Source organism: Primulina tabacum, chromosome 18 (genome assembly GCF_025594145.1).
Source record: "Primulina tabacum isolate GXHZ01 chromosome 18, ASM2559414v2, whole genome shotgun sequence".
In the NCBI taxonomy this organism is placed as follows: Eukaryota; Viridiplantae; Streptophyta; class Magnoliopsida; order Lamiales; family Gesneriaceae; genus Primulina; species Primulina tabacum.
Window position 1 is genome coordinate 27,988,839 of NC_134567.1, and position 25,125 is coordinate 28,013,963.

Consider the following 25,125-nt stretch of genomic DNA (forward strand, 5'->3'; position numbering starts at 1 on the left):
TTAAAATAATAATTTTTTCATAGTTTTTTATTTGAAGAAATGTAACACCTAATTTATAATTTTAAAATATAATTAAAGATAAGTTTGAAAGGTTTAAAATAGAAAATTGATAATTTTATATTTTTTAAACCCATGTCTCGCATTTAAATAATCGTATATAGGCTATCAAGTTCCAAAAATAAAGATAAAAATTTTATTTACTTAAACGGGAGTCATTTTTCCAACATGAAAAGTACAATTAATAAAGAGAACATGTGTGCAAAGATTCCAAATAAGAAATCACAAACATCAGGCACCCACAGAAAGTAGGCAAGCAAATAAGAATGCCGGTGCGATACAGACAACATGGCGTTTATCACATACTCCCAGCTCTATCAGGCATGGTTTTTTCCCGTTTTGAATTTAGAAATATCAACAAGGTCTCCAAATAACTTGTCCTCTGGCTTGAAGGGTTTCAGGGACGGTGCATACGAGGAACTGGAAACCATATTAGAAGAATTCCTCAGGGAACTGTGGTCCCTCGACGATATGGAAATCTTTTGATCAATAAATTGAGTGTTCTGTTGTTCACCTTGGCCATAGCCATAGCCATGGCCATAGCCAGCTATTTGATATCCGTATGCCTGTTGAGGGTACATATAAACCATTGGAACAGATTGTATTGGCTGAGGAAACATACCCATAGCCTGTGGATTTTGAAAATGTTGTGGATACAAGCCAGCAGTCATTTGATCGCTCTGCAGAACTTGATTGTTTACGAGGGTATGATGGCCACTGGAGATTGGTTGAGCGTATGTGCTGAATGGTTGGTTATTTGCCAAAGGTTGCGATCCTTGAAGATATGTGCCACTGGGTGATGGTAGGGAATGTGCAACATGCATTTGTTGAGGGGGATGACTATGGGTTGTTGAGTGTTGTCCAGTTGAGCTTCCCAAGGTGGAGGAGGAAGCGTACCACTGTCTTGAGGACCTACAATTTGAAGAATTAGGAATAGATTAGACATTGATTCTAATGCATCATATTACTTTGAGCTCTCGAGTAGATCAAGACTACAAAATTCTATAAATTACGTGATGACGTGATTCAGGATGACAATCGGAGAAATTATCCCAATAACATATTTATGAAGAAAGTAGCAGGGCCAAAATTTTTCCAAGAATCACACATGGGACAAAAGTAATTGAAGCTTGCTTCCTATTCATTCATTAATTTGGCTTTATTTTATGTTTTATCTTTTCTGGTTTTCTATAGGGTTGTTTTATTAGATATCAAATAAAAAAGAAAGATGCACCGTAAACTGGTGAAGGTGACTGCTGTTGTTGGGTCATCTGACCATTCCACATAGAAGAAGAGCCCTGAGGGTAAAGGGGCTGTCTATATCGGGGTAATTCAGGGCCAGACACACTTCCGTTTGAGTTTAACAAAGGCTGTGGAGTTTGAACATTTTGCGGAAATTGACGTGATGATGAATATCCTTGTCCAATAGAGTTGGAAGATTGATTGTTATTGCTTGGTGAAAACATGTCAACAAGAGCGAGAGCGTTCTGCTGAGATCCAACAGGGCTCGCTGGCTGAGGTTCTGCGACAGGCACAAGGGCCAGTGTGTCTCCACTCAGAAGATCTATAATAGGACCAGCTTTTGTTGGCGTCGTTAATTGAGCATTAGTTTCTGGAGGTGTTGGTATGATAATACCTGATGTGGATCTGCAAAATACATTCACTTCATGGCTAGGAACAATCTTTTTGTCACTTTTCTAAACATGTAAAAATGATGGGGGCAATTCATAAATTTAATACAGTGGCAGAAACAAAATTTACCCGTTTTCTGATTGTTTGGCAATACTAGTGTCAATAAGAGGAGCATCAACTTTTACCAAGGCTCGGGTTGGCTCGGGTTTTGGCTTATCTGATTCCCCAGAGGTGGCTCCAGAGGACATTGACTCATGCTTAGCCAAAACACGTTGCAAGTTATCATTCAGCGCTAGTCCTTGGCATAACAATGATTCATCCCTGTGTCAAAATACGTTAAAAGACTGCTTTAAATTCCAACGTATTCTGACCAAGTATAATTACAATCTCTAGCTGATATTAGATTGATTCATGAAGAATACTAGCTTATATTTATATCAATATAGTGAGCAGATTCTCAAAAACCACAAAAATAGCAGGTAACGGGAGCTAAAAAGGTAAAATTTCACCCATGAAACCTGTCAAATGAAATTATAAATCATAGAACCTGGCTTAACGGAGAACCTATACAAAAGTTATAACGATGGCAATCTCCTATGTTACTCAACCAGAAGAATTTTCCTTTCAAACTGCACTCAGTCTTCAAACACTTAACTCTATCAGTACATGAAGCAATTCTTATACTAGAAGGTTCACGACCAGTATCAGCATTTAAGATTTGCAAAAATCCACCCAGATTTAAGTGATTTGTTGTGGACCTGTCCTGCTATTACAACATTCAATTTGTTCCACAGGTATTGAAGTCAGAATATGCAGAACACTTGGAAAGAAATAAATGAGAAAAAGATGAAACATCAAGATATGTGCCTTCCTTGGTCAACAATTAGGACATTTGATCTACTAAGATGGCTAGTTTCTATTGTTTAAATTAAGATATAATAGAAAGGAACACATTAAAAAAAATGAAACAAGGATAAACACCAATGACAATTACAATAAACAAACACTATTAGCACAAGTCGAAGTTAAACAAGCCCTTACGAAGTTGAGTTAACTAGGTGCACAACTCTTTGCTTATAAGTACGGCACTGCGCCACCAGATCAACAATAACATCGTGCCTGAGTTCCTGCAACAAAAAATTTAATTCTCAGCAAAAAATTGAAGGGGAAATCTTGTTAAATCAGAGTAAAATAAGTAAATTATTTTCAATTCGATTTCCACCATAGCAAATCAGAGAAACTATAACTTTCCAAGTCACTTCACATAATTATGCAAGAATAGATAATCCATAAGAACTACAATATTGCTCGAACAAATGTCAGTGAAGAATGACCTCTTTATCACTAGGATTTAAGGCGTTCAGCATTTCCGAGAGGACATCCATGACACCTCGTGCATTTTGAAGTTCTGTCACGCTGAAAAAAATTTCCATCAAAATCAAAGAGCAATTTAACTATACCACAGGAGCACTGAGACTCAAATCAGAAGGCAAGTAAAGGTATAAAGGAATAGCTATTTTAGTTCATAACTCGACTCCTACAAAACAAGAACAAAATATGGCTCCTATGAATGAAGAACAAAATATGTGGCACAACTAGAATTATCATAAACCAGAGTAAGACACGTCTCCGTATTCACATTATCATTCAAGCACCGACAAGGTGCCTACAGGCTGGATTTCAAAGCCAGGAGCTCAAAAAATTAAGTAGTACACCAAATCGAAATAAAAGATTAAATGATTAATCGTAACTCCAAATATCCATGATTTAGCATTTTCTTTATACAACGTGAATCGCAGAAAGAGGAAAGTTTTAATAGGCGATCAATTTGAAGTAAATTTTGTATGGTACCAAACATCAATTCTTTGAAAAATATGCCTCCACAATTCCAATAAAATTACAGGGAATGTCAAGTTTATCGAGACAAATAAAGAAAATTTTACTGTGTTAATGTACCTCAATGTTGGAAATTCAGCTTCTGCAGAAGATTCAGCCGCATCCGGTCTTGACTCAGGATCACGAAGATTTTGTGGAAAAGATGTTAATGGCTGTGTTTGTGCTGGTGTAAAAATAGGTACCGAACTCTCGGATCTCTGAGGGAAAACTGCCCCAAGTCGCTGACAAATATGCAATAAAATAAAGGTTAAAATTAACACAACCATACTATTTCATTTAAAAAAGAAGGAAAAACAATGGAGGGAACAAGACATGATGATCGCATGACATACTAATAAATCCTGGTATGCCACAAAGTATTGGGGATATCTTGCCCTTGACCCTCCAAAAGCTTCTTGCCATGTATCTATCAAAATTAAAATCTTCTCTTTCACATGAAAGTCGGGCTGCATAACAAAATGAATGTTACTACAAATATGGGAAAAGATTAAGAGATCATGCCACCGTAGCAACGAAATATGTGACCATGTTACCTTCTTTTTGACAATTTTCACCATCTCACGAGGTAAATCTTTATCAGCAACATGCATATGCACAATATCCCCGCAATTCTTCACAATGGTCTCTAATAGCTAGAAAACAGAATATAAGCCAATGTGTTACACTTGCTTCTAAATTAAGTGTTTTTGTTCCTATGCTGGCCACCGATAGTCCACAGTGCCACGTAAGTGACCACATAGCCTCGGTTGTGCAATCCTTGCTTTCTATTCTTGTTCATCCATGTTTAGATTCACACATTATCGTGTTCTAGCCAATGGATGTGTTGCAAACAACGGACGTGAAGGTAAGGGTCATAGATCAGTGATGATGTTTTGTGAGCTGGTTCAATTATGCAGACACGACCCATAGTCATGTTCAAGCCAGTGGATTTGTTATGTGTTGCAAACAACGGACGTGAAGGTAAGGGTCATAGATCAGTGATGATGTTTTGTGAGCTGGTTCAGTTATGCAGACACGACCCATAGTCATGTTCAAGCCAGTGGATTTGTTATGTGTTTACCTCATACTAGGCACCGGGGTTGCCACGAATCCATGATTGCATTCCAAATTTGGTGTTAAGGCACGGAACTCATGCATGTTGCGTGTAGCCGAACATGAGAAGGCTAGAAATTTTAAGCACGCTATGGATCAGGACACTTTAAGGCTCATGGATTTGTGCTTACTAATTTTTATAAAAAAAAAAAAAAAACAAAGATACGGACATGACCATGGGCCATGGGGTATGGACCTGCGACACTTTCAGGAAACTTTTCTACTTCTTTTCAAAAAGTAACTTTAAAAACGATGCCACGGCTTGATAATGGTCATTTCAAAGCTTTTTCATTACAGAACTTAGATAGCATAGGTAGAAAGAAAACTCTCTGTCAATTTCTTTGTTACTCTTCACTTTCAAAACATCTCATATCAACGTCTCATCATTGCTTTTTGATCCTTGCAACGAGCTTCATGTTCACATAAGTTATAATCAATGTATTGAAATTCATCTTTGAAACTAGCTTGGTTATGGCTTCCCAAGCTCGTGTGGTGTTTAAAATGTCATTGGCCACAAGTTTTGTAAATGAATCGAACTAATTTGGTCAAGATATGGCTTTATTGTCTACCATGTCTGATGTTTGCATCTTCTTGAGCTTTTAACAAGATTTTAAAGGTAAATCTAAGGGGTATTTATTGATAACATAGATAATGAAGTTTGCTAAATTTCTGGAAGTTTCGGAAAAAGCCAAGGTTTTTGTGCCTAACATTTGACCTTGAGAGGATGGTCTTGTTGAACATGTATAAAACCCAGAAGTATTAAGTTAAAATAAAGCAAAGCCCGTGGACAAATATTGAAGGCAAGGGCAAAACTGTTAGGGAAGGAGAATCAAGCTTACTGTTAACGCAAGAAGCTTGACTTTTGGATTTTTGCTGCCAAGACGTTTCTTTATACCTCTTACAACATCTTTTGCTTGTCTGATGCAAACAGAAAAACATCATGAGTTCACAAAAACCAGCCATATATTGAAATAGAGGAATATACAGTAAAACACAAAAAGTGCCAGCATTCAGCATGAAGAAAAGAAACAAGCTGAATACTTCTGTATTCATGCCATGGGCAACTGCGGTAACCTAATTTAATGCATTCAACAATCGCGATTCCAAGTTCACAGGAAAAGAAGGACCATCAAGTAATCCAAGCTTAAAAAATAGAAAAAATTCAAACAGCTTACGCAGGGTCGTGATTGCAGATGTCGCAGATCTCGATATTCATTGCCCAATCAGGACCGATCAGCATATTGCTGGTAGCTCTTTCCACCATCAAATTCACCATGATTCCCGCCCCCCCCCCCCCAACCACCACCACTTTTCCTCCACAAACTCGCGTGAGAAATCAATCGGACTTGGCACCTCCCGCCAGAGAAATTTATAGAAACCCCTCTAGACTCTCCTCTACGGGGACCGATCGATTTCTATTGTCATATCTTTACGGATTTAAGCAAGTTTCCGTAGGCGGAGAAAACGGGGTTAACGACGGCGACGGAAGTGGGAGCACCGCCGTTTAATTATGGTGGTGGCTTTGAAATTCTTGGTCCCTAGAGTAGAATATGTAATGTACCCCTTTTACTTGTTTTTTTAAAATGGTTCGTTTCCGGTCAGTGGAATAAATTTTTGTTTAATTGATGTAAAACACGTAATCATTCTAATATCCAGACTAGAAGACTCAAAATCTCAAATATTGTATGTAATATATGTGCAAAAAATAACTTGGAACAAAAATTATTTTGAAATGTTCCGTTGATAAACTATTGAGGACGTATCTTGTAAATTTCAAGTGCCCTAGATTTGATGATTATCCTCATTGTATCAAGACGGGTATTTTCAGCGTGCTTATGTCCTCAATCACACACATCTTGGGAAACTTTCCAGGAGGTCATCCATCCCAAAATTGCCCAAAGTCAAGCACGCTTAACTTTGAAGTTCTTGTGTGATGAGCTACCGAAAAAGAAGATGCATCTTCTTGAGCTCTCTTCAACTGCACAGTCCATTACATTAAATAGTCTCAGAATCCCTCTCATTTCGGTGTGGGATCGGTTCATTCATGTTCGCTCCACCTAGAAGCATGCCAGGAGCCGCTCATTATTCGTTCAACTTCATGGCACCGACGATCACCCACGCCCTCTTCGACCCCGGGCCTCACATATCTATTATTGAATCAATGTTTATCTATATAGTAAACTTTCTTCCAATCATCAATATTATGTTCTAATGTGTGTAATGACATATCAGCTTGAAAAATTAAATTACAAAGAAAAAAATATACAAGGCCACGAATGCAGTTTTCCGTGGGACTAGTTCCTAGAAAATGGTGCTTGGAAAGAACAGATATAATGAAACTAGATTAACATATAATTAATACTTTTGAGTTCTTCACTCCATTTTTCTTTCATTATGATATGGCATTGTTTTGTGGTTTAGATTCTATTTTTCCTCTCTTATTGGGTGTTTGTAAAATACATGTTTCTTTGCTCCATATTATTTAATTTAGATATCTATATATATATATATATATATATATATATATATATAAAAGTAGAGTTTTTGCCAAAAATAGTAATTTCCCGTCAAAATGTCATTTCTAAAAAAAGAAATATTTATTATCAATATTGACATATGTCCACTGCAATAAATGATCACTTCAATTATTATTTGTATTGATTATATCAATTCATTTAATTCAATTTTGAATTTAATTAATTTTTATATTAATTCAAATGTAATTTATGTATTATATATTTTTAATTTTTTTACTCAAATTAAAACTAAACTATATTGAAAACGTAAATTATATTTAAAAAATTTGCAATGTTACATTATATCAATAAGTTTAAGTAAAAAATGTATAAATAAATTTAAAATAAAAATGATTGCAATGTTCAAAATCGCTCATGAGGTAAATCATTCAAAAATAAATTTTGTTATTTTAAGTAATTTATTGTCCAAATTACTTACTAAAAAAGAAATACAATATTTAATTAGTTTATTTAATTTTTTTAAAAATAAAATTGGTTGAGTGTTAAAAGTTATCATTACAACAAAGTTTTCCAATGGACATTAATTTACTTTTAATAATCATAAATTTTTTTTATCTCAAATACATATTATTTCGAAATTACCTTAATTTGAAAGAATTAATGCATTGTAGTTTTCTTCCAAAATTATATGTATATCGTATATCTTGAATTGTCTTCTTACAAATTCAAATAAAAGAGCACAAGAAAATTAAAAGAGATAGATTCAAAAGAGTTTCAAATGGACATTAAATTACTCTCAATAAACATGTTATTACCCTCAATAATCAGAAATGTTTGCCACTCAATGCATGCAATTCGAGATTTCCATAATTTGAAAGAGTTAATGTATGTTATAATTCTGTCAAAAGCATTCAATGTATAATTTTTGTCCATTGGGATGTCTTATTTGAATTTAAAATTTTAAATAATGCAATATTGCATATTATATTAGAAACCAATTTTATTAAATTTATCTATTTCCAAAATTGAATTCTGAAATGACTCGTCTTTTCAGCATCATATATGAGTTGAATCCTTCCAAGATGTAGTGTTCGTTTAAAGTTAGATTTGTTCGTTGTTATGAAATATCTACATATGGAAACAACGAGACATTAAGTTTGAAATTTATCTTTCATGATCAAGAAGTAAAAAATATTATTATTCTATTTGTACAAAATTTTAATTATTACGTATTACTAATGTGATAATTTTCTTCTATATTACAAAGTTCACGGATACATGATAGTACAATGTCCCGTAATGAAATGATTAAACCAATTCTAAAGAAAGCAAGCATCTTATTAGAAGACACATTATAAAATTTATTAAAATTGTTTTGGATTACACATAGTAAATGTTAATAAAATAACTTTTTTATTTATACATAATCTACTTGTGATCACATGTTTCATTTTTCTTTCGTAATAATAGGCTGTTGTTTATATTATAAAGAGATTTGGTAAATTAAATCACAACTCATTTGGATAAAAAAATTGATGAAAAAATTATTGTTATCATTCAAATGTGTCAAACACGTGTCATGTCATAAAATTGTTTGTGAATGTGGATTTAGACGAAATTACTGAATTTTTAGAAAAATATTTCTCATTAATTTTATTGAATGTGATTTAAAAATATTTTTTATCACATGTTAAAAAATAAAAATATATAACTTCTCGAAAATTAAAGAATTAAATATGTATTAAGGTTGATGGCAGACATCAATACACTAAACACGATAAGCATCATGTCATTGCCTTAGGCTAACACGATCTAAAATTTTGATATATGAAAGTGATTATTAGCCAAAAAAATTAATCGACATGCGTTATATTTAAGAAATTTTTTTAAAATTAGCGAAAAAATAGTTTTTATTTTTGTTTTTTATAATTGTATTAATTTTTTAAATTTAAATATTTATTCATTTTTAGTAATAATAATAAAAAAGAATGTCTATTTCACCTAACCTTTCTTTAAGACAGCAGTTTTATAATGTTCTTCACCAACGATAGTTGGAAACAAAATATGTATAAACGTATGTAATTCGATTTTAGGAAAGATTAGAGATATAAATCCTTCATCACCAAACTATAAGTACAAGTAACAAAAAAACAAAAGCCATTAAATTCCAAAGAAACTCAAAAACGAAACAAAGTTTCACAAATATCAGAGAACACTTCGAAAATCAGGGCATGATAACAAACACTATTCAAAGACAGGAAACAAATCAACAGTCTCTCCAGATCCTCTGCTCCGAACAACTGTTTCGCCAAGATCATGTCCACTATTGATGCCTGGAAATCCCTACGAGGATCCCTCGACTTTTTCTCCACCGCCAGACACTCTCCAACAATCGAACCGCAAACGAAAATCTTCCTCATATGAGCTCTCCGTCGAGTCCTCATCGCTTTCCGGCGAGACAAACCGGAATATGCACGGCAGGAATAGTACATCTTGGCTGACATTTGATCGGACCCAAGGTCGTGATTCTTTTCATGGGTTGTTGTCCTGGTGGGTTTTTCGGCAGTTTCATGGAGAATAACGTTGGTGGTCTGAGGCGGCGGAGGTCCTGCCATACGGCGGATGCTTCCCACGATCTTCGCTGTCATGGATGCAGATAATGCCGAAGAACTTGCACGTTCTCCAATTTCATCGATACTATTCATCTCATCACACCCTACCTTGGGGCGGCGATATCTCAGGCGAAAGGACTCCACGGAGCAAGACGAAAAGCTGAAGAAAGCGTCGTTCTCCTGTAACTTCTCATCGGCACTACTGAACCAGCCGCTATGGGACGACGTACTCCGGTTATAAAGGTCGATGGCGTCGTTTTTCCTGCAGGGATTTGGACCTGAAAAACCGTCGTTTTCGAGAGTTTTTTCAGGGTTTTTGATGAAAGACGAGTTGTCGTTTGCATGGGGAATAATGATGTTACTATTATCAGTTTGCATGGAGATGGAGCTATGAGCAACATGATCTGGTGGGCTTCTAAAACGGCAAGAAGCAAAAGAAGAAGACAACAAACGAGAAAGTCTGAGGAAGAAGTTATGATTTTCCATTAGGAAATATCAAAATTCGTGTCCAAGTTTTTGAATTTTGATTTTGAATGTGCCTGCATTTTATATAGGGAGGAGCTCGAGTAGGCTCAGCTACAATAATTGTCTTATCGTAATTATGTTTATTTTTATTCGGATCCGATCAATGATTAAGAGCTCGATTTTCTCGAAACATTTTCATAGATTAATTTAATGAGACATGTCTTCTATCTAGATCACTCATGAGAAATATTATTTTTTATGTCAAATATATCACTTTTTATTGTAAATATAGACATTGTTGACTCGTCTCACGAATAAAGATCCGTGAGATCGTCTCACACAAGATTTACTTGGATAATTTATTGCACATGCCTCATGCATTGTGGTTTATCTAGCCAGCATAGTTGATATGATATTACGTTAGCGTATGATTTATCCAATGCATGTCAAAAGATATTGACTTTGGATTCTCACGTCATAAAAACAAGAATTTATGGATATAATTAACATAGCATTACTTTCATAATCAGTCTGCTTTTGATTTCTAAAAGTACATCAATTTTCTCACATAAATTTTGAAAGTTTGGCCAAAATATGTAATGTGATTAATATCATTATAAAGTGACTAATGGTTCTCATTAAAAATTCCAATATAACAAAACAAAGATAATATATTAATAAAATTTACAAGAATAATAATATATAATTAATGTGTTTCCTTAGATTAATTTAGGAACAAATTTTTCTTTTGGAAAAAAAAGGCACGAATCTTCTTCAATGTATAAATGTTGGCATAAATTTCTTATTTTTACAAAAAACCTCTTGAATTTATGCATATATTTTCAAAATTAATTAAATTACCAGCTCATCGAATAAAAATTAATTTATAAGTTTTGCATTAAAAAAATTTTTGGAAGAGAATCTTGAAATTTGAGAAGCTTCCAACGAGGCACAGACATAAAACTTGAGTGATTTGAAAGTTGACCTGAGTGTGCCCAAATGCTGTCAGACGCAGATGGTCTCAGTTTCAGATATATTTTATTAAAAAAATAAATAAATACATTTCAGGAGCAATTATTGGATAAACTAATAACTTTTAATTTGATTTTTTTTTTAATTTTTTTTCCCTAAATGTCCAATTATTTACATTTATTTTCAATGCCACTGCACTTTCTTTGATCAAAATTGAAATTCATTGCATGTGCAAATTCAGATATCCAGAAGATGTCAATATCATGAATGGTAGATCTATCCTATCCTATACCTAGTAGCCACTCACATTTCAAATAGAAAAAAAAATATAAAGATATATTGTGAGACGATCTCACGAATCTTTATATGTGAGACGTGTCAATACTACCGATATTCACAATAAAAAATAATACTCTTAATATAAAAAGTAATATATTTACATTGATAACACAAATAAAAGATTTGTCTCACAAAATACGATCCGTGAGACCGTTTCACACAAGTTTTTATATATACGTATAATTGGTCATAAGTTTGTTATATTTAGTCTTGAACCCGAGATTTCATATCAGATATTTCATTTAGATTAGATCGTTGACCTTTGATTTTTTTAGCAAAGTAGGATAATAATGCAAGTTCGAGTTTTATTCGAACTTAAATATTATATTGGGTCAATAGTAAATATAATCTCATTTGTTGAAAAATTACTTGTATTCGGAATTCCAAAAATTTGTCGAAACCACCAAAAGCTATCAAACGATGTGGTTAGGACAATGAAATATCATTAAAAAATAAATTTTTCTCGTATCTGATCACATAATAATAATATTAATATATAATAATAATAATAATAATATTATTATTATTATTATTTTCGAATTGAATTAATAATTTTTATTGTAGAATTTTTTCAGAACACGAGTCCCCCAATCCTAAAGTTTTGACTTAATGATGTGACTGTCATAGATTTTTGTGAAATTTTGTTCTCTTTATATTGTATTTATTCCATTAATTTCAATTTTCACATGGAGCCCGACTCTTACTTTAGTTAATTGTTTTATTTATTGGTACGAATGTACGCACACTCTTAAAAATTCAAAATTGTGCGTAAAAGTTTTCAATAGTTTAATTTATTAATTACTTTAAAAAAAACCCATTTATCGGCTTCTTAACAATTCAAATTTTAATCAAAACCACATTTGAATAGAAAATTTTCATTTAAAAAATATATATGAAATAATCTAATAATTGATCATTTAAAAATAATACGTTGATGGCAATCAAACCATCATTTTCGAGCATAGAATTTTATATTATAGCAAAGATTCTTTGTTGTGTGTAATGTGCTTCTGTTCTTACATTTTCGTTGCCGCCTAGATTAATATATAATTTTTAATTTTATAAAAAAAATATTTGATATATTTACCCATCAATTTGCATAAGATGAAAATGAATATGTTATGGATTTTGAGTTTAATATCCGATACAGAAAAATTGTTGAAGAAATATAGATGTGAACAAAAAGAATTAGATATTTAGACTAAAAAATCATCTAGCTCGCCTAATTTTTTAGACATGATAACTTAAAATATCCTATCGATGATTTGAATACATGGGTGTTGTAATACAATCAATAAACATACACACAAACATAAAGACCAAAGGCAACTACTTCAAATGATTTTACTGATAAAGAATGAGAAAAAAACAATATATGTTGTCACATGAAAACCAATGGAACAGGGTAAAGGAATACTTCCCATGAATCCTACTTACTACAAACCATATGGCTAGCAGTAGACTCCGGTCCTGCAAGTAAAAAACAGTACAACACTTGAGAAACAAGATCCGGATTCATGGGAATGAGCCGACATTAGAGCCAAGAACTTCATGTGGAGAGCCGAAATGAGAACTTCGGAGATTTAGGGAACGCGACATTATTTTGTTTAATATTTCAATAAAAAATCCGGAAAAAAATAACGAACATGGGGTGGGGGGGCTCCCCGATATTCCCTCTTGCTCCGCCATGGGACACACCCCTCTCCACATTTTTTTTTTAAAAAAAGGGCAAATTGTATGTGTAGTTTATTCCACTGTATCAGTCTGTCATGAGGATCGAGGTAATACCTAGTAGGAAGCCTAATGCTTGAGCCAGTAGTTTCTTAACTGAGACATGTGCAAAAGTATCTCCTCTCTTCCTTGGTTTGTGACACTACTGGTCATGATCCAAGGTGGTGCCGTCTGGAAAAAGTTGTGTATCAGCTCCTGAAACTCTTGGACGTTTTCTTCAGGTCGTCTCCCTCCATTCCTTTTCTTTTTCCGTTTGTCACATTTCGTGAATATTAAAGTCATCGGAATCTGGAAAAAAGAACGGAACAAAATATAGACATCACGACTTTCTTGAGCCTGCTAAAACCTCTTTATCAATTTTTCTAGTGGTTTTACTTGTTAATAAATATGATCATCAAACCATGTGAAGATTACCAATATAAAACGTTAAAAATTATAAATGGATTTGATAACTTTTCCAGCAGAGAACCATTCAAGCATTTTAATTTGTTAGCAACATTTGATTTTCACACTTTTTTTGCAACACTGGTTGGATATTCATCTACATGAATTAAAAAAGGCAGTTGTAAAACTCTTGGCAAGTACCAAATTATTATAACGTTAGTTAGTTGTAACACCAAGTATGGCATAAAGCATTCCATAAAGCCACAAAAAAGGGTAACATAAAACGGCGAGAAGCTTCCTCGCGTACAAGAAAATGAATATTGCTTTGTATTCCCTTTCAGAAGTAAAAGTAGAAATTAAAAACCTGATTTTGTCCCAACCAACTAGCATAATCAAGATCAATCTTTTTTGCGGGAATGCTGGCATCAATCAGAAGGAAAACAGAGACAAGTGTAGGCCGGTTGAGGAAATAATCCTTGGTGAATTTGCCCCAGTCTGTTCGAATCTCATGTGGAGCGGCTGCATACCTATTTAACAACAATAATTAGTCACCGCCACAAGTACCGACAAATTGTCCAATTTACTTGCTAAGCAGAACAGAATGTCGAAAAATTCACAGTATCACATAACATATCGGTTTGACATTTTTTCCATTTTTGTAAATCCCTTTTCATGGAAGCTTGAGATTAGACACGAATATGAGAGATAAATGAGAAGAAAAAACGTTTTCTGTAGGAAATCTACTTGTTTTTCATGGTTCAGACAACCCTTTCAACACCATACACTCAAATAGTGCATGCACATGTTAGCTTAACATATCCGAATCTTCTGCCATACACAGTGCTAAACCTAACATTTTCTTGTAGCAAGTTCTATATTGTAGTTATTAAAACCATAAGGTGCATAGGTATTTATAACATATCCTAGACGGAAGGCACAGTGACGCTTGATTGATGCAATTAATGATATGCTAGGATCTAAATATTCTAAGAAAATTTAATCGTGTATAATTATTCATGTACTTTGCAAGCCATTATGTAACAATAAAACAAATAGTTATTGGTTTATAAAAGAACTCATCATTATTCCCTTGCATTTTGTTTTGGATCTATCGTCCCCGTGTTTGGAGCACACTTAAAGGTTTCTTGGACTTTAGAAATGCACTAGAGACGAAACTTTATTGTTATGTGTGCAGTATCGAAGTACTGGGCCTTTGCTTGTGTCAGGAGTAAGGGCTGTTTTATTAAACCTTGAACATGGATGCATGGCTTGTAAACTTTTGATAACTATGTTATGTATTCAACCAGTTTACGAGGACACATGGTGAACATCCAAAAATAGAGAAATAGCGCTTGGATGCAGCATATATGCAACACGACGTAGAAAACTAGGACACTATGATGTTAAAAGTACAATTATGGTGTTCATTTATGTTAAGAAATGAGCAGGTGCATTCAAACTACTGTCACACAATTGTTTATTTGTATATATAACCGACTCTTACTTTTAACGCCAATCACAAAAGTGAAACCCAATAAAATGAGCGAAAATCGAGAAATACAAAGTCAAGAGGATACCCATAGCCTGGTAAATCGACGAGGTACCAGCTATCATTAATGCGAAAATGGTTGATGCATTGTGTCTTCCCTGAAAATGGAAACACGATAATATAGTTACTTTCACAACAAAAATTGTACTTTGAATAGTTCCAGATAAATATTTTCTATCATCTTGTACAGGAAATTCAAAGCTTCGCACCTTTTTGCATCACAAATTAGACAAACCCAATGTCTTTTCCGACAATAAACTCTACAAAATCAAGTCCTCTAATCCTGTTTAGCTTCCAAAAAATGAACAAAAGAACACTCCCAAGAGGCTATCAGTGTTGGATGTAACAATATATGTCTATCACGCCAAAAAATGAAAAGTTTCATGGTACGACTTGCGCATAATAAGCTTCCCATAGCTATAGTACTATCAGTTATAAGTTCATTTGATCTCACATTCAATCACTATTGAGCACCATCTATAAGCATACAATAACAAATCCCTCTATTCTGTGATTCACCGAACCTGGTTCAGAGATGTTTAATGAAAGGCTAAATTATTCATTCCTACGGCAGCAAGCTTCCCCTTGAGTTGAAAAAAATAAGAAATGAACTTTATGAAAGGCTAAATTACCCATTCCTACGGATTGAAACCAAAAACCAAACATATAATATCTGCCAAAAAAAAAGCCACATCAAAATGATGCCTGACTAACTAGTTCTGTCAAGAACACGCACTACACTGCTAAAAATTGCACACACCAGGCTTCTTGGAAGTGAGCGCGAGCCGCTTCCGCCTAACGAGCGAGTTAAGAAGCGAAGATTTCCCCACATTAGACCTGCCCACGAGCGCGAATTCCGGTATCCCATCTGAAGGACAGTCCTCAGTTGTTACACTGCTCTTCACAAACTCCGAATTCACAACTTCAGTACCATCGCCTGCAGCATACTTACTCAGCACGATATTCGAGCCCTTCAAGATTCTCGCGCTTAAGCTCGAGATTTCTAAAGACGAAACGTCTGTATCCGGCGGCACAAAGAGAGTTTCAAGAGGAAGCGGCGCATTTTCTTGGGGCTTTGACGGGGTAGCGATTGTCGCGGAGAAGTGGGAGATGGAAGCAGGTATGTGTTTGGATACAATGGTTGAAGTGATTAGCAGAAGCCTTTTGGGTTTGGGACAAGTGAAATGAGAGATGAGGTGAATTCTTGGAAGTCGATGGCTCAGAAACATCTCTCAGTCTCAGCTATGGCGTTTTCACGTTCAGTGTGTGCGTACTGTCCGATATTTGGGTTTGGGATGGGATATCTTCCACTTCCACCATATTTTTTAAAAAAGAAAATTTCATAATTTTGGTCATTTTCTATTATATTATCGTACCTATAACAATATGTTAAATTGAAAAACAAAAACATTTTTTAATAGAGTAAATCTCTTGTGAGACGATCTTACAGATTTTTATCTGTGAGACGAGTCAACCCTACCGATATTCACAATAAAAAATAATACTCTTATACACCGTTTGGTTTGTGTGATAGATAAATAATTGAACGTATTCAAAAAAATTTAAGGTGCAACTTCTATCCTTTGTCACGAAATAATTGAAGGCCTTGCAAAATCCTCAAAAAATTATTGTTATTCAAGAATGATTATTATTTTTGTTTACAAGAATTTCAGTGAAGAAGAAAAGCATGGTGAAAAGAAACAATCGAGACGAAACTGAAAAAGAATCTAATTTCAAATGACAATCCAATTATCAATGAGTAAACGATTTTTTTTTCCCGTAACAAAGAGCAAATGACTCTTGATCGTCAACAGCACAAGAAGTGATGACTCGCAAACATATCGGAAACGCGCTTCTCATGAAAATAGCAAATCCTATAAAATGCAAAAAATGAACACATGCCATCCTCTCCTCTTTAGCAGTATATTGAAGCCAAGAACTCTACAATCACAAAACGTTCATTTCCGGAGCACAAATCAAGGTTTCACACTATTCTTGTCGTTGATGACAGTTCGAAAAATGATCCCAATTGAAACGATGAACAAGTAATTACCGATCACCCGCCTTTTTGTTTTTCTTCTTCCAAAGGAAGCAATGATTTGAGCCACTGCTTCCAAGGGGCATCTTCTTGTTGCTCAATCCACGAAAGAAAGCAGCTATCCAATAAACAGAAAAAATTGACATAAAGGAGTTGATAACGAACAGGAATGAATCGAAAATTGGCAACTTGAACAATTGGCCAGATGCCTCCCTCTAAAATCAAGGCGGGGAGAAAGTCTCTCTTAACATCTTGTTTGACCTGAGTGGCACTTTTACCCGTGGAAAAACCCATGTAAGTGAAAAAAACAAGTAAATCCAAGGGCCCAAAGATTATGCCATCGACTGCTACTTTTGTGCCGACAAAACGGAAGGAATTTGGACGTAGTTGTAGCCTTAATCTAATGAAACGGTCCAGCCCTTCATACCTGTGTGGAAGAAAGATTGAGAACTGTACTGCATGTACGTGTGTAATGACAAGAATCAAACATTACTAGAAGTCTAAAGCACCATTTGTTCCTTATACATGACACAATGTTTAAAGGGCTAAAGCTTTATTAATCTTACTCTTAAATAACATAATTGCGATGAGAAGTGAACACAACACAAAACAACAGAGAATTTAAATCATTCGACAGTGAATGCGAACATCCGACACACAATTCATCAGTGAAGATATAAATCCATGACACAATGCATAGGGGGCTAAACTCTATTCATCTTACTCTTTATATAGGTAAAACTATCTTGTGACTAGTTTAAAACATCTCCTATAACAAAATCGAGATCAGATTACATGAAAAAGACATCTTAACCTTAGTTATATCAAATCTGATTTCAAAATAATTTTTTGGATTTCAACAGCATTCAGTGTTCATGAAGTTTCTCACAGTCTGAACTCTTGACGTTTTCAACTACATTAGTAAATGGTTACTATTATCATCATGAGAATTTCCTGAGATACATAGCACCATGTTAGAGAAGACAGTAGGATACTATCAAATAATGCACCATTGCTTCATCACTGCGACCTTGTCTTAGAAATTACTGAGCAATAATTTTTCAAAATCTTCTCTTTTGTCAATTTCAATCTGGCCATCAAACGTATGAGCAAAGCTACAGGAGACAACCAGTTACCTACTTGTCCATTTTCAAGTTTAAACACGGGATGTAACTTAAAAGCGGCAGCGTTCATATTTAATTTAATAGGACCTTTGAGCATAGAAAACGAGGGTTTCTTCTGAAAGTCATAGCTCAACAGAAAACTAACCAGAAATGCCCAACTGGGCCAACAAATCCAAGCCCAAACAAGCTCGTAGTAGCAACTCTTCTCCAATTGATCTTTAATTCTTTGTCTTCATCCTGCAGAGGAAACAATGGGTATCGATATTCAGTGATGTGAAAATCAAGCTGTGAAGCTTCTCGGACTAACAGGTATACAAATTGCCAAAGCTGTGTATGACTACCAGACGTATGAGCAGGAAGAAGAAGAAGAAGAAGAAGAAGAAGAAGAAGAAGAAAACATTCATTTCATGTTCATTTTGGCAGGTTTCGTGCATGCGAGGGGTTGGTGGCTGTTTCATTTTCAACAAGTATTAGAAACACAAGGTAAAAGGAATAAATAATGCCAGTGCAACATTTTGTAATATCTAATGCTTAAAGGATAAAACACAATCTAATTCCAAAATAGCCAAAGTAAACTTACCATTCTGAGACTGGTCATATCTTTCTCCATCTTTTAAGAAAAAACATAAACACGAGAACAATTCTAAAGTCTAATCATTCAATGTTCATGGATAACAGCTTTGCACACAACTGCATAAACCATCATGCATTTGTTCCATTCAAAGTTATATACAAGTATATATATAAACAGCACAGCCTTAAAGAAAGCTAACCAACAGATTGCATAAACATTCTTCACGATCGGAAGAAAATGTGTAGTAGGTTCAAAATGAACACGAGGACCTTTATTCTTTTCAGTAAGACAGAAACTCGATTAAATCAATTAGAAGTATAAGAGGAACGCTCATGTGGAAAATTCATGTCACTTTGGGAAAATAGACCAAAAACCACATCTCATTTCCCTGCCAGAAAAGTTTACATTAAGGATTCTCGAGAGATATGAGCGTATGAGACCGAACAGTTAATAGCTATGCCACATATTACAACATTTGACTTCGCATATTTTGTGGAGAAAACGTGCAACACGTTCACAAAAGTTATAGAAACATAAACACAGCACATTAGCAGATGTAACAAATTAATGAGTCTTTGATAACTCATCTTCTAGAGATATTTAATGCCCTTTGAACAATAAAACCACAGCGGGACAGACAGAGAAATAAGACGTTTTCAATTACCAGCATTTAGTTCAACAACAAAAGAAACAGGATACAGCGAGGAAACATTGATTTTATGGCAATCCATTCTTAAAAAATGTAAGTTCCATCACAAAAATTCTAGGATTATCAACCGCCATGCCATCCGCACCCAAACATCCATGAAAAATCCACACCCCATCTACTCGAAGCACACACAACACAAACGCATATTTAACACTCAAATATATATGGTCACATAACAACTTGAGAAAAATGAAACACAAATACAAACAGATAAACGAAATTTGGCGCAACTCAAAAAATTCAAAAAAAAAACTATATATAAAAACCAAAGCCATTAAATATGATCAAAAATCGATGTAGAACCCAAAAAAGATACTCACATAGATTCTTCTGGAGGTGGATTGAGTGACGGTTTGAGCAGCAATATCACCAACTCCCCAAATCAAGCCGGAGCTAATCACCTGGGTCTTAACTGGGTGCGTCGCCAAGCAATTCTGGTACCATTTCCACAGCCTCAACATAATATCACAATCATAAAAGAGAAAAAGAAAATGAATTCGAATGAAGAGAATGGAATGCGGGAAGAAGCAAAGAAGGGTGTTGTATATTTAGGTTGAATTGGGTGTACTATTATTTGATGATGTTTGACAATTGGCTTGATTTTTTAAAACCTAGAAGACTCCCTCGTGTGTGTCTATATATATATATATACACTTTGGTGAGATCGTCTTACAATAGACTTATTTGTTTATTTAAATAACTAGAACCATACAATAGACTTATTTGTTTATTTAAATAACTAGAACCATCGAAATATTAATGTTTGAGCACTTTGTATTCGAAATTATGTTAAAAACAAAACTCACTGTTTATAGTTATAATATAAAAAAATATCCAAAAATGATTTGTTTCTTGTCAAGCAATTAATCTATATTTTGACCAAGTTCAAGTTGTATGAATAAATAATTGAGGTAATATGTATCATAGATTGTATGTCATGTATTGAGGTTGGAAAGTTTTATTAATAAGATCTATTATGAAATCATTGACATACTAAAGCTACCAAATTGTCATAAGTGGCTCATCTGAATAATTCAACTAAATATATTAAAAAAACTGATAAGTGCTTAGGTTTATAAACGTTTATAAAAATATATCAAATAATAAGGAAAATTGATTTAGAATGATTAGGATAAATTAATATATAGTCTATTGTGAGACGGAATAATCATGCTCATATTTATTATAAAATTAATAATTTGGTATAAAAAGTGATATTTTTTCATGAGTGATCCAAATAAAATATATCTCTTACAAAAAATGATATGTGCTACTATCTCACATGATTTTTTTATATACATTGACAATTTGACATTTGTTTTTGTTTTTTTAATAAAGTTTTTTTACCATCTGAAGTTGAGACGATGTGGCCACACTCTCATAAAAAAAATAACAAATTAAGTGGTTATTTTAAAATATTTTAAGTTCTTTCTTTGACATATTACAGAATCATACAAATATATTTTATTTATAAAGTTTTTCGACATTTTTTTAAGAAATTGCAAATCGGGCAAGATATGTTATCGGATTGGACTTTTGACCGGCCATATTACAGTCTTTGTAGTAGTTTGTTCCATGTAGTTTTGGACGACCCATATCAATATTCAATGTATTTTTTAAATAATTTTTTATTACTCATTGAATAAATAATCGAGCTAACACAATATCACTAAATACTGAATAAATATTTGGTCTAACGCTAAAGAGAATCGCGCTAGTCAAGTAAATCTTATTGACCAAGTTGTGTGCAATAGTCCCACTCGATAAAATGTTTATAGAGGATATTTGATTTGGGAAAATATTTGAAACGTGAATTTAATGACATATTGACTAAATTTGAAATCAACACCCAATGGAAATGCATAAATAAATTTGAAATATGTCTTCTCCATTCAATGATCAAAGCAAAACCTTAATGCATGTTCAATTCAAATTGTCTTCATTTAATCCTTGAGTGCATATCTAGAAGATTAGTAGATTTCTCACGAGTCTTTATCCGTGATATGGGTCAATCATGTCAATATTTACAGTAATAAGTATAGATTTTTGGCATAAAAAATAATATTTTTTATGAATAACTAACTCAAATAGAAAACCACACCACAAAATTGACTCGTGAAACCGTCTCACAAAAAATTTTATGCTAGGAGAATAGGCAAACGACTCCAAATAAAAACAAATTTTTTTGAATTATAATATTACAATATCAGTTACTTCTAATAATTTTATACGAGGTCATCTTTTAGCCTTATTCACGACACTATTTTGCAACATGTAAGATATTGGGTTCGAGTACGGTGGATAGAAAAAACCAAGGATGGAATAATATATCCTTATAATAGGTCTAACTCGACTCGACTGAAAATTAGTTTTTACGGCTGATATGATTTTCAAGTTTTTGCCATTACATACTAATGCTCGTGAAATCGCTAGATTCCCACCCATCCAATGATTTTAGAGAAGATACTATAGAAAGTGGATATTCCACTAAAAAATATAGAATGAAAAAGTTATAGATTCCTTACCTATCTAACGATTTTAGACTAAAGAATATTATTTATCTTTTAACCAAACGCACACGATGCGTGTATAATATAACATATGAATATTGTTATTGTTACGAGAAAAAAATAGATGAATAAATAAGATTAATGTTTGTAGCATTAACAAATTAGAAAAAAACGAGAATAAAAGAAATAAAGATTATATGGAAGGGAAGTTGAAGAATTTTGGTATCAGTGAGAAATTACAACTGTTAATGGAGTAAGTTTGAAAGAATATATATTTGATATTTTGTCTATAAATTGTTACTTCGCAATATTTACTTTCAAAGTTTTGTATAGAATTTGACATTGATGTAATCAGGTGGGAACAAAATAGTTTATGTACCATGCTAAAGCTTTATATTATAGTAAAAAAATATAAATATATGAGTTTATCGAAAAATATATTTACCCCTCATATATTGAAATCCAATAAATATACTTATGTAGCAAATTCATTCATTTATATGATAAAAATATAAGATACGTGGGAGCTAGTACAATTTTTTCCTTCTCAAACCAAAGACAAAAAATGTATATTCATGATATTTTGAATTATTTTTATTAGGTCTGGTTCGATACGGTATACCAATTTTTCTAAATAATACCGTATATACGACATAAATTCCATAAAATTCTTATAAAAAAACTTCAGTATACCGAAATTTCAGTACAATTTCGATATAATACCGTCTATATCGAAAATTTTAAAATACTTTGAGTTATTCTCACCACAAAAAGCTAAAAAGCCCAACACAAAAAATATGAATTGAAATAGCAAGTGAGCTCAACAACATTATATTATAATTTTTAAAATATATAAAAAAAATTCGATATTATACCGAAATACCGAAATTTTTTGAATTTTACTCAAATGGTCAAAAATTCAATTTTCTATATCAACACTTTCTCGGTCGAGCTTATCACACATGAATGACCTAATATCATTACCCAGTCGAAAAACAATGACAATGAAAGCGTGTAGGTGCTTCCAATTCGTGTTGTTTATCTCTTCAAAATCAATTTCCCACCATAACATGAAGGCATTAGGAAAGCTTATCTTAGACCCTTGGAGGGATTTTTGCCTCTTGAAACATCTCACATCTTCCTTTCATTCCACCGACGATTCTTTCATTCAAGTGGTTTTTGTTTCTCTTTTTTTATTATGTTTGGCACTTTCTATATTTTATGATTTGACGTGGTTCGCATACTACTATGTTAAACTTGAGGTTTATTTTGTACGTATCCAAAAGACAACGCTGACAAGTCATCTCATAAAGAAAATCCCGTCACCAAAAAATAAAACTACAAGGCTATGTTTAGTACATTCTATAGATGTGTGGTTAGAACATTTTCTCCTCGGCCAATACCTCAAATAAAACAAACGTTCACACTATAATTGCAATTTGTGATATGAAAAATTAGAAAAATACAAAGTTACTTACATGTAGAAAAAACGGGCCGGGTCAAGAAGCCCGGCTGGGCCTGTAATAAAATAAAATCCGAATACCCAATTAAGTGGTCGAATAAAACAGCCAGAGCCATGGACAGGGCCGATCTTAACAATATTTGGGTCCGAGTCTAACTTTTAAAAAGAGGCCTCCAAATCATAATGTGTGTTTATATTTTTTTCGTTCCATAACAATTTTTCAAATTAAATCAATACGTCAAAGACAATATAAAAAACTAAAGGAATAAAAAAATTAAACATGTCCAAAATGATCACTAAAAAACAACCCGCCTAACAATTTTAGAGCTAAAAATACTAATCAAGTCTGTATAATCAAGTTGTTCAATAATTTCTTTCTCAATCGATAACATAGTCAATCCATTCAATCTTTCTCGTGACATGGTTGATCGGAGAAAAGTTTTGATGAGCTTTATCTTTGAGAAACTTCGCTCTGCACTTGTTACTGTGACCTGGACAGTCAACAAGATTTTATAAGCAATATGAGCATTTGAAAGCCGGATAAGCATTACATCCACCAAAATTTCAGTCAAAAAGCGTAGATTATAGATACCACATAAAGCCCCGAAGAAAGTAAAAAACTACAATAAAAAATTAGAAGCCCGAACAAAGCAAATACAAGAAAATAGACTTACAGCTACTCATGGGTCTTTCAATCAAACTTAGAGACGACGCAACGACAGGAGTCGATTAAGGCTTGTCTGCAGATGAATATTGGGGAAGATTGGGAAATAAATCGATGACATGCTAAGCAAGTTTCATTTAATAAATACTTGGTTTTGGGCTATCTAATAACTAGTATTATATATAATAATTTTTTTAAAAAAATTTTTGGGCCCCAAAAAAGATACGGGCCTGAGTCATTGGACTCATTTGCCTCCTAACAGGCACGGCCCTGGCCATGGAATTATATGAGAGGAAAGCAGTAGGGAATTGAATGTAATAAAATCAAATCCGAGTATCTGTTCTGTTGTGCCTCAGTTGGATTGTGACTAAAGGCGTTGTTTCAAGTTTTGATGTCAGTTTCTTTCAGATAATTTGGTTTCCAGGAACTTTTATCGCGCACTGCCTTTATCCTCATATCGTAGTTTACTTTTTTTTTTTAATGAAATAAACATTCATTAAAAGTGGTAAAAACAGATAAAGTACATGTATACCGGACATCTTTAGGAGATAGTAAAATAAGAACATGAACGACATCTTTATCCCCTTACAAAAATACATCTAATGTGACTAGATCTTGGAATACATCTAAAGATTTGAATCTTGATTTTCTTGATAATTTGGTCAACATTCGACTCTTCATGCTCGAATATGACTATGTTCCTCAAGTTCCAAATGTGATAGACTGTCGCCACCATCGTTAACGTTGCAACACCGCATCTTGGACAATGTGGAAATCTCTTGTTCTAAACACTTGTAAGACCGCAGCCGGAGATCTCATCAATTTGTTCATATGTAGC

The 25,125-nt window shown here is 33.5% G+C and overlaps 3 protein-coding genes and 1 pseudogene across 3 annotated transcripts; all 4 read right to left on the reverse strand.

Annotated features, from left to right (window-relative positions):
• Positions 1-170: 170 nt before the first annotated feature.
• LOC142532585 (TOM1-like protein 9) lies at positions 171-6,270 on the reverse strand (annotated as a pseudogene).
• Positions 6,271-9,320: 3,050 nt separating this feature from the next.
• Positions 9,321-10,338, reverse strand: LOC142533374 (uncharacterized). The gene has a single exon (XM_075640117.1). It carries the CDS (start codon positions 10,250-10,252, stop codon positions 9,332-9,334), a length of 921 nt encoding a protein of 306 aa, XP_075496232.1. The 5' UTR covers positions 10,253-10,338; the 3' UTR covers positions 9,321-9,331.
• Positions 10,339-12,872: 2,534 nt separating this feature from the next.
• LOC142533116 (GTP-binding protein At2g22870-like) lies at positions 12,873-16,527 on the reverse strand. The gene is made up of 5 exons (XM_075639762.1): positions 15,967-16,527; positions 15,235-15,304; positions 14,022-14,184; positions 13,331-13,561; positions 12,873-13,012 (listed from the first exon to the last, which is right to left on the reverse strand). Exons 1-4 carry the CDS (start codon positions 16,433-16,435, stop codon positions 13,343-13,345), a joined length of 921 nt encoding a protein of 306 aa, XP_075495877.1. The 5' UTR covers positions 16,436-16,527; the 3' UTR covers positions 12,873-13,012; positions 13,331-13,342.
• A 583-nt stretch (positions 16,528-17,110) lies between these two features.
• LOC142533661 (uncharacterized) lies at positions 17,111-20,247 on the reverse strand. Its single transcript, XM_075640503.1, has 3 exons — positions 19,972-20,247; positions 18,514-18,605; positions 17,111-17,671 (listed from the first exon to the last, which is right to left on the reverse strand). Exons 1-3 carry the CDS (start codon positions 20,110-20,112, stop codon positions 17,263-17,265), a joined length of 642 nt encoding a protein of 213 aa, XP_075496618.1. The 5' UTR covers positions 20,113-20,247; the 3' UTR covers positions 17,111-17,262.
• Between the last annotated feature and the right edge of the window lie 4,878 nt (positions 20,248-25,125).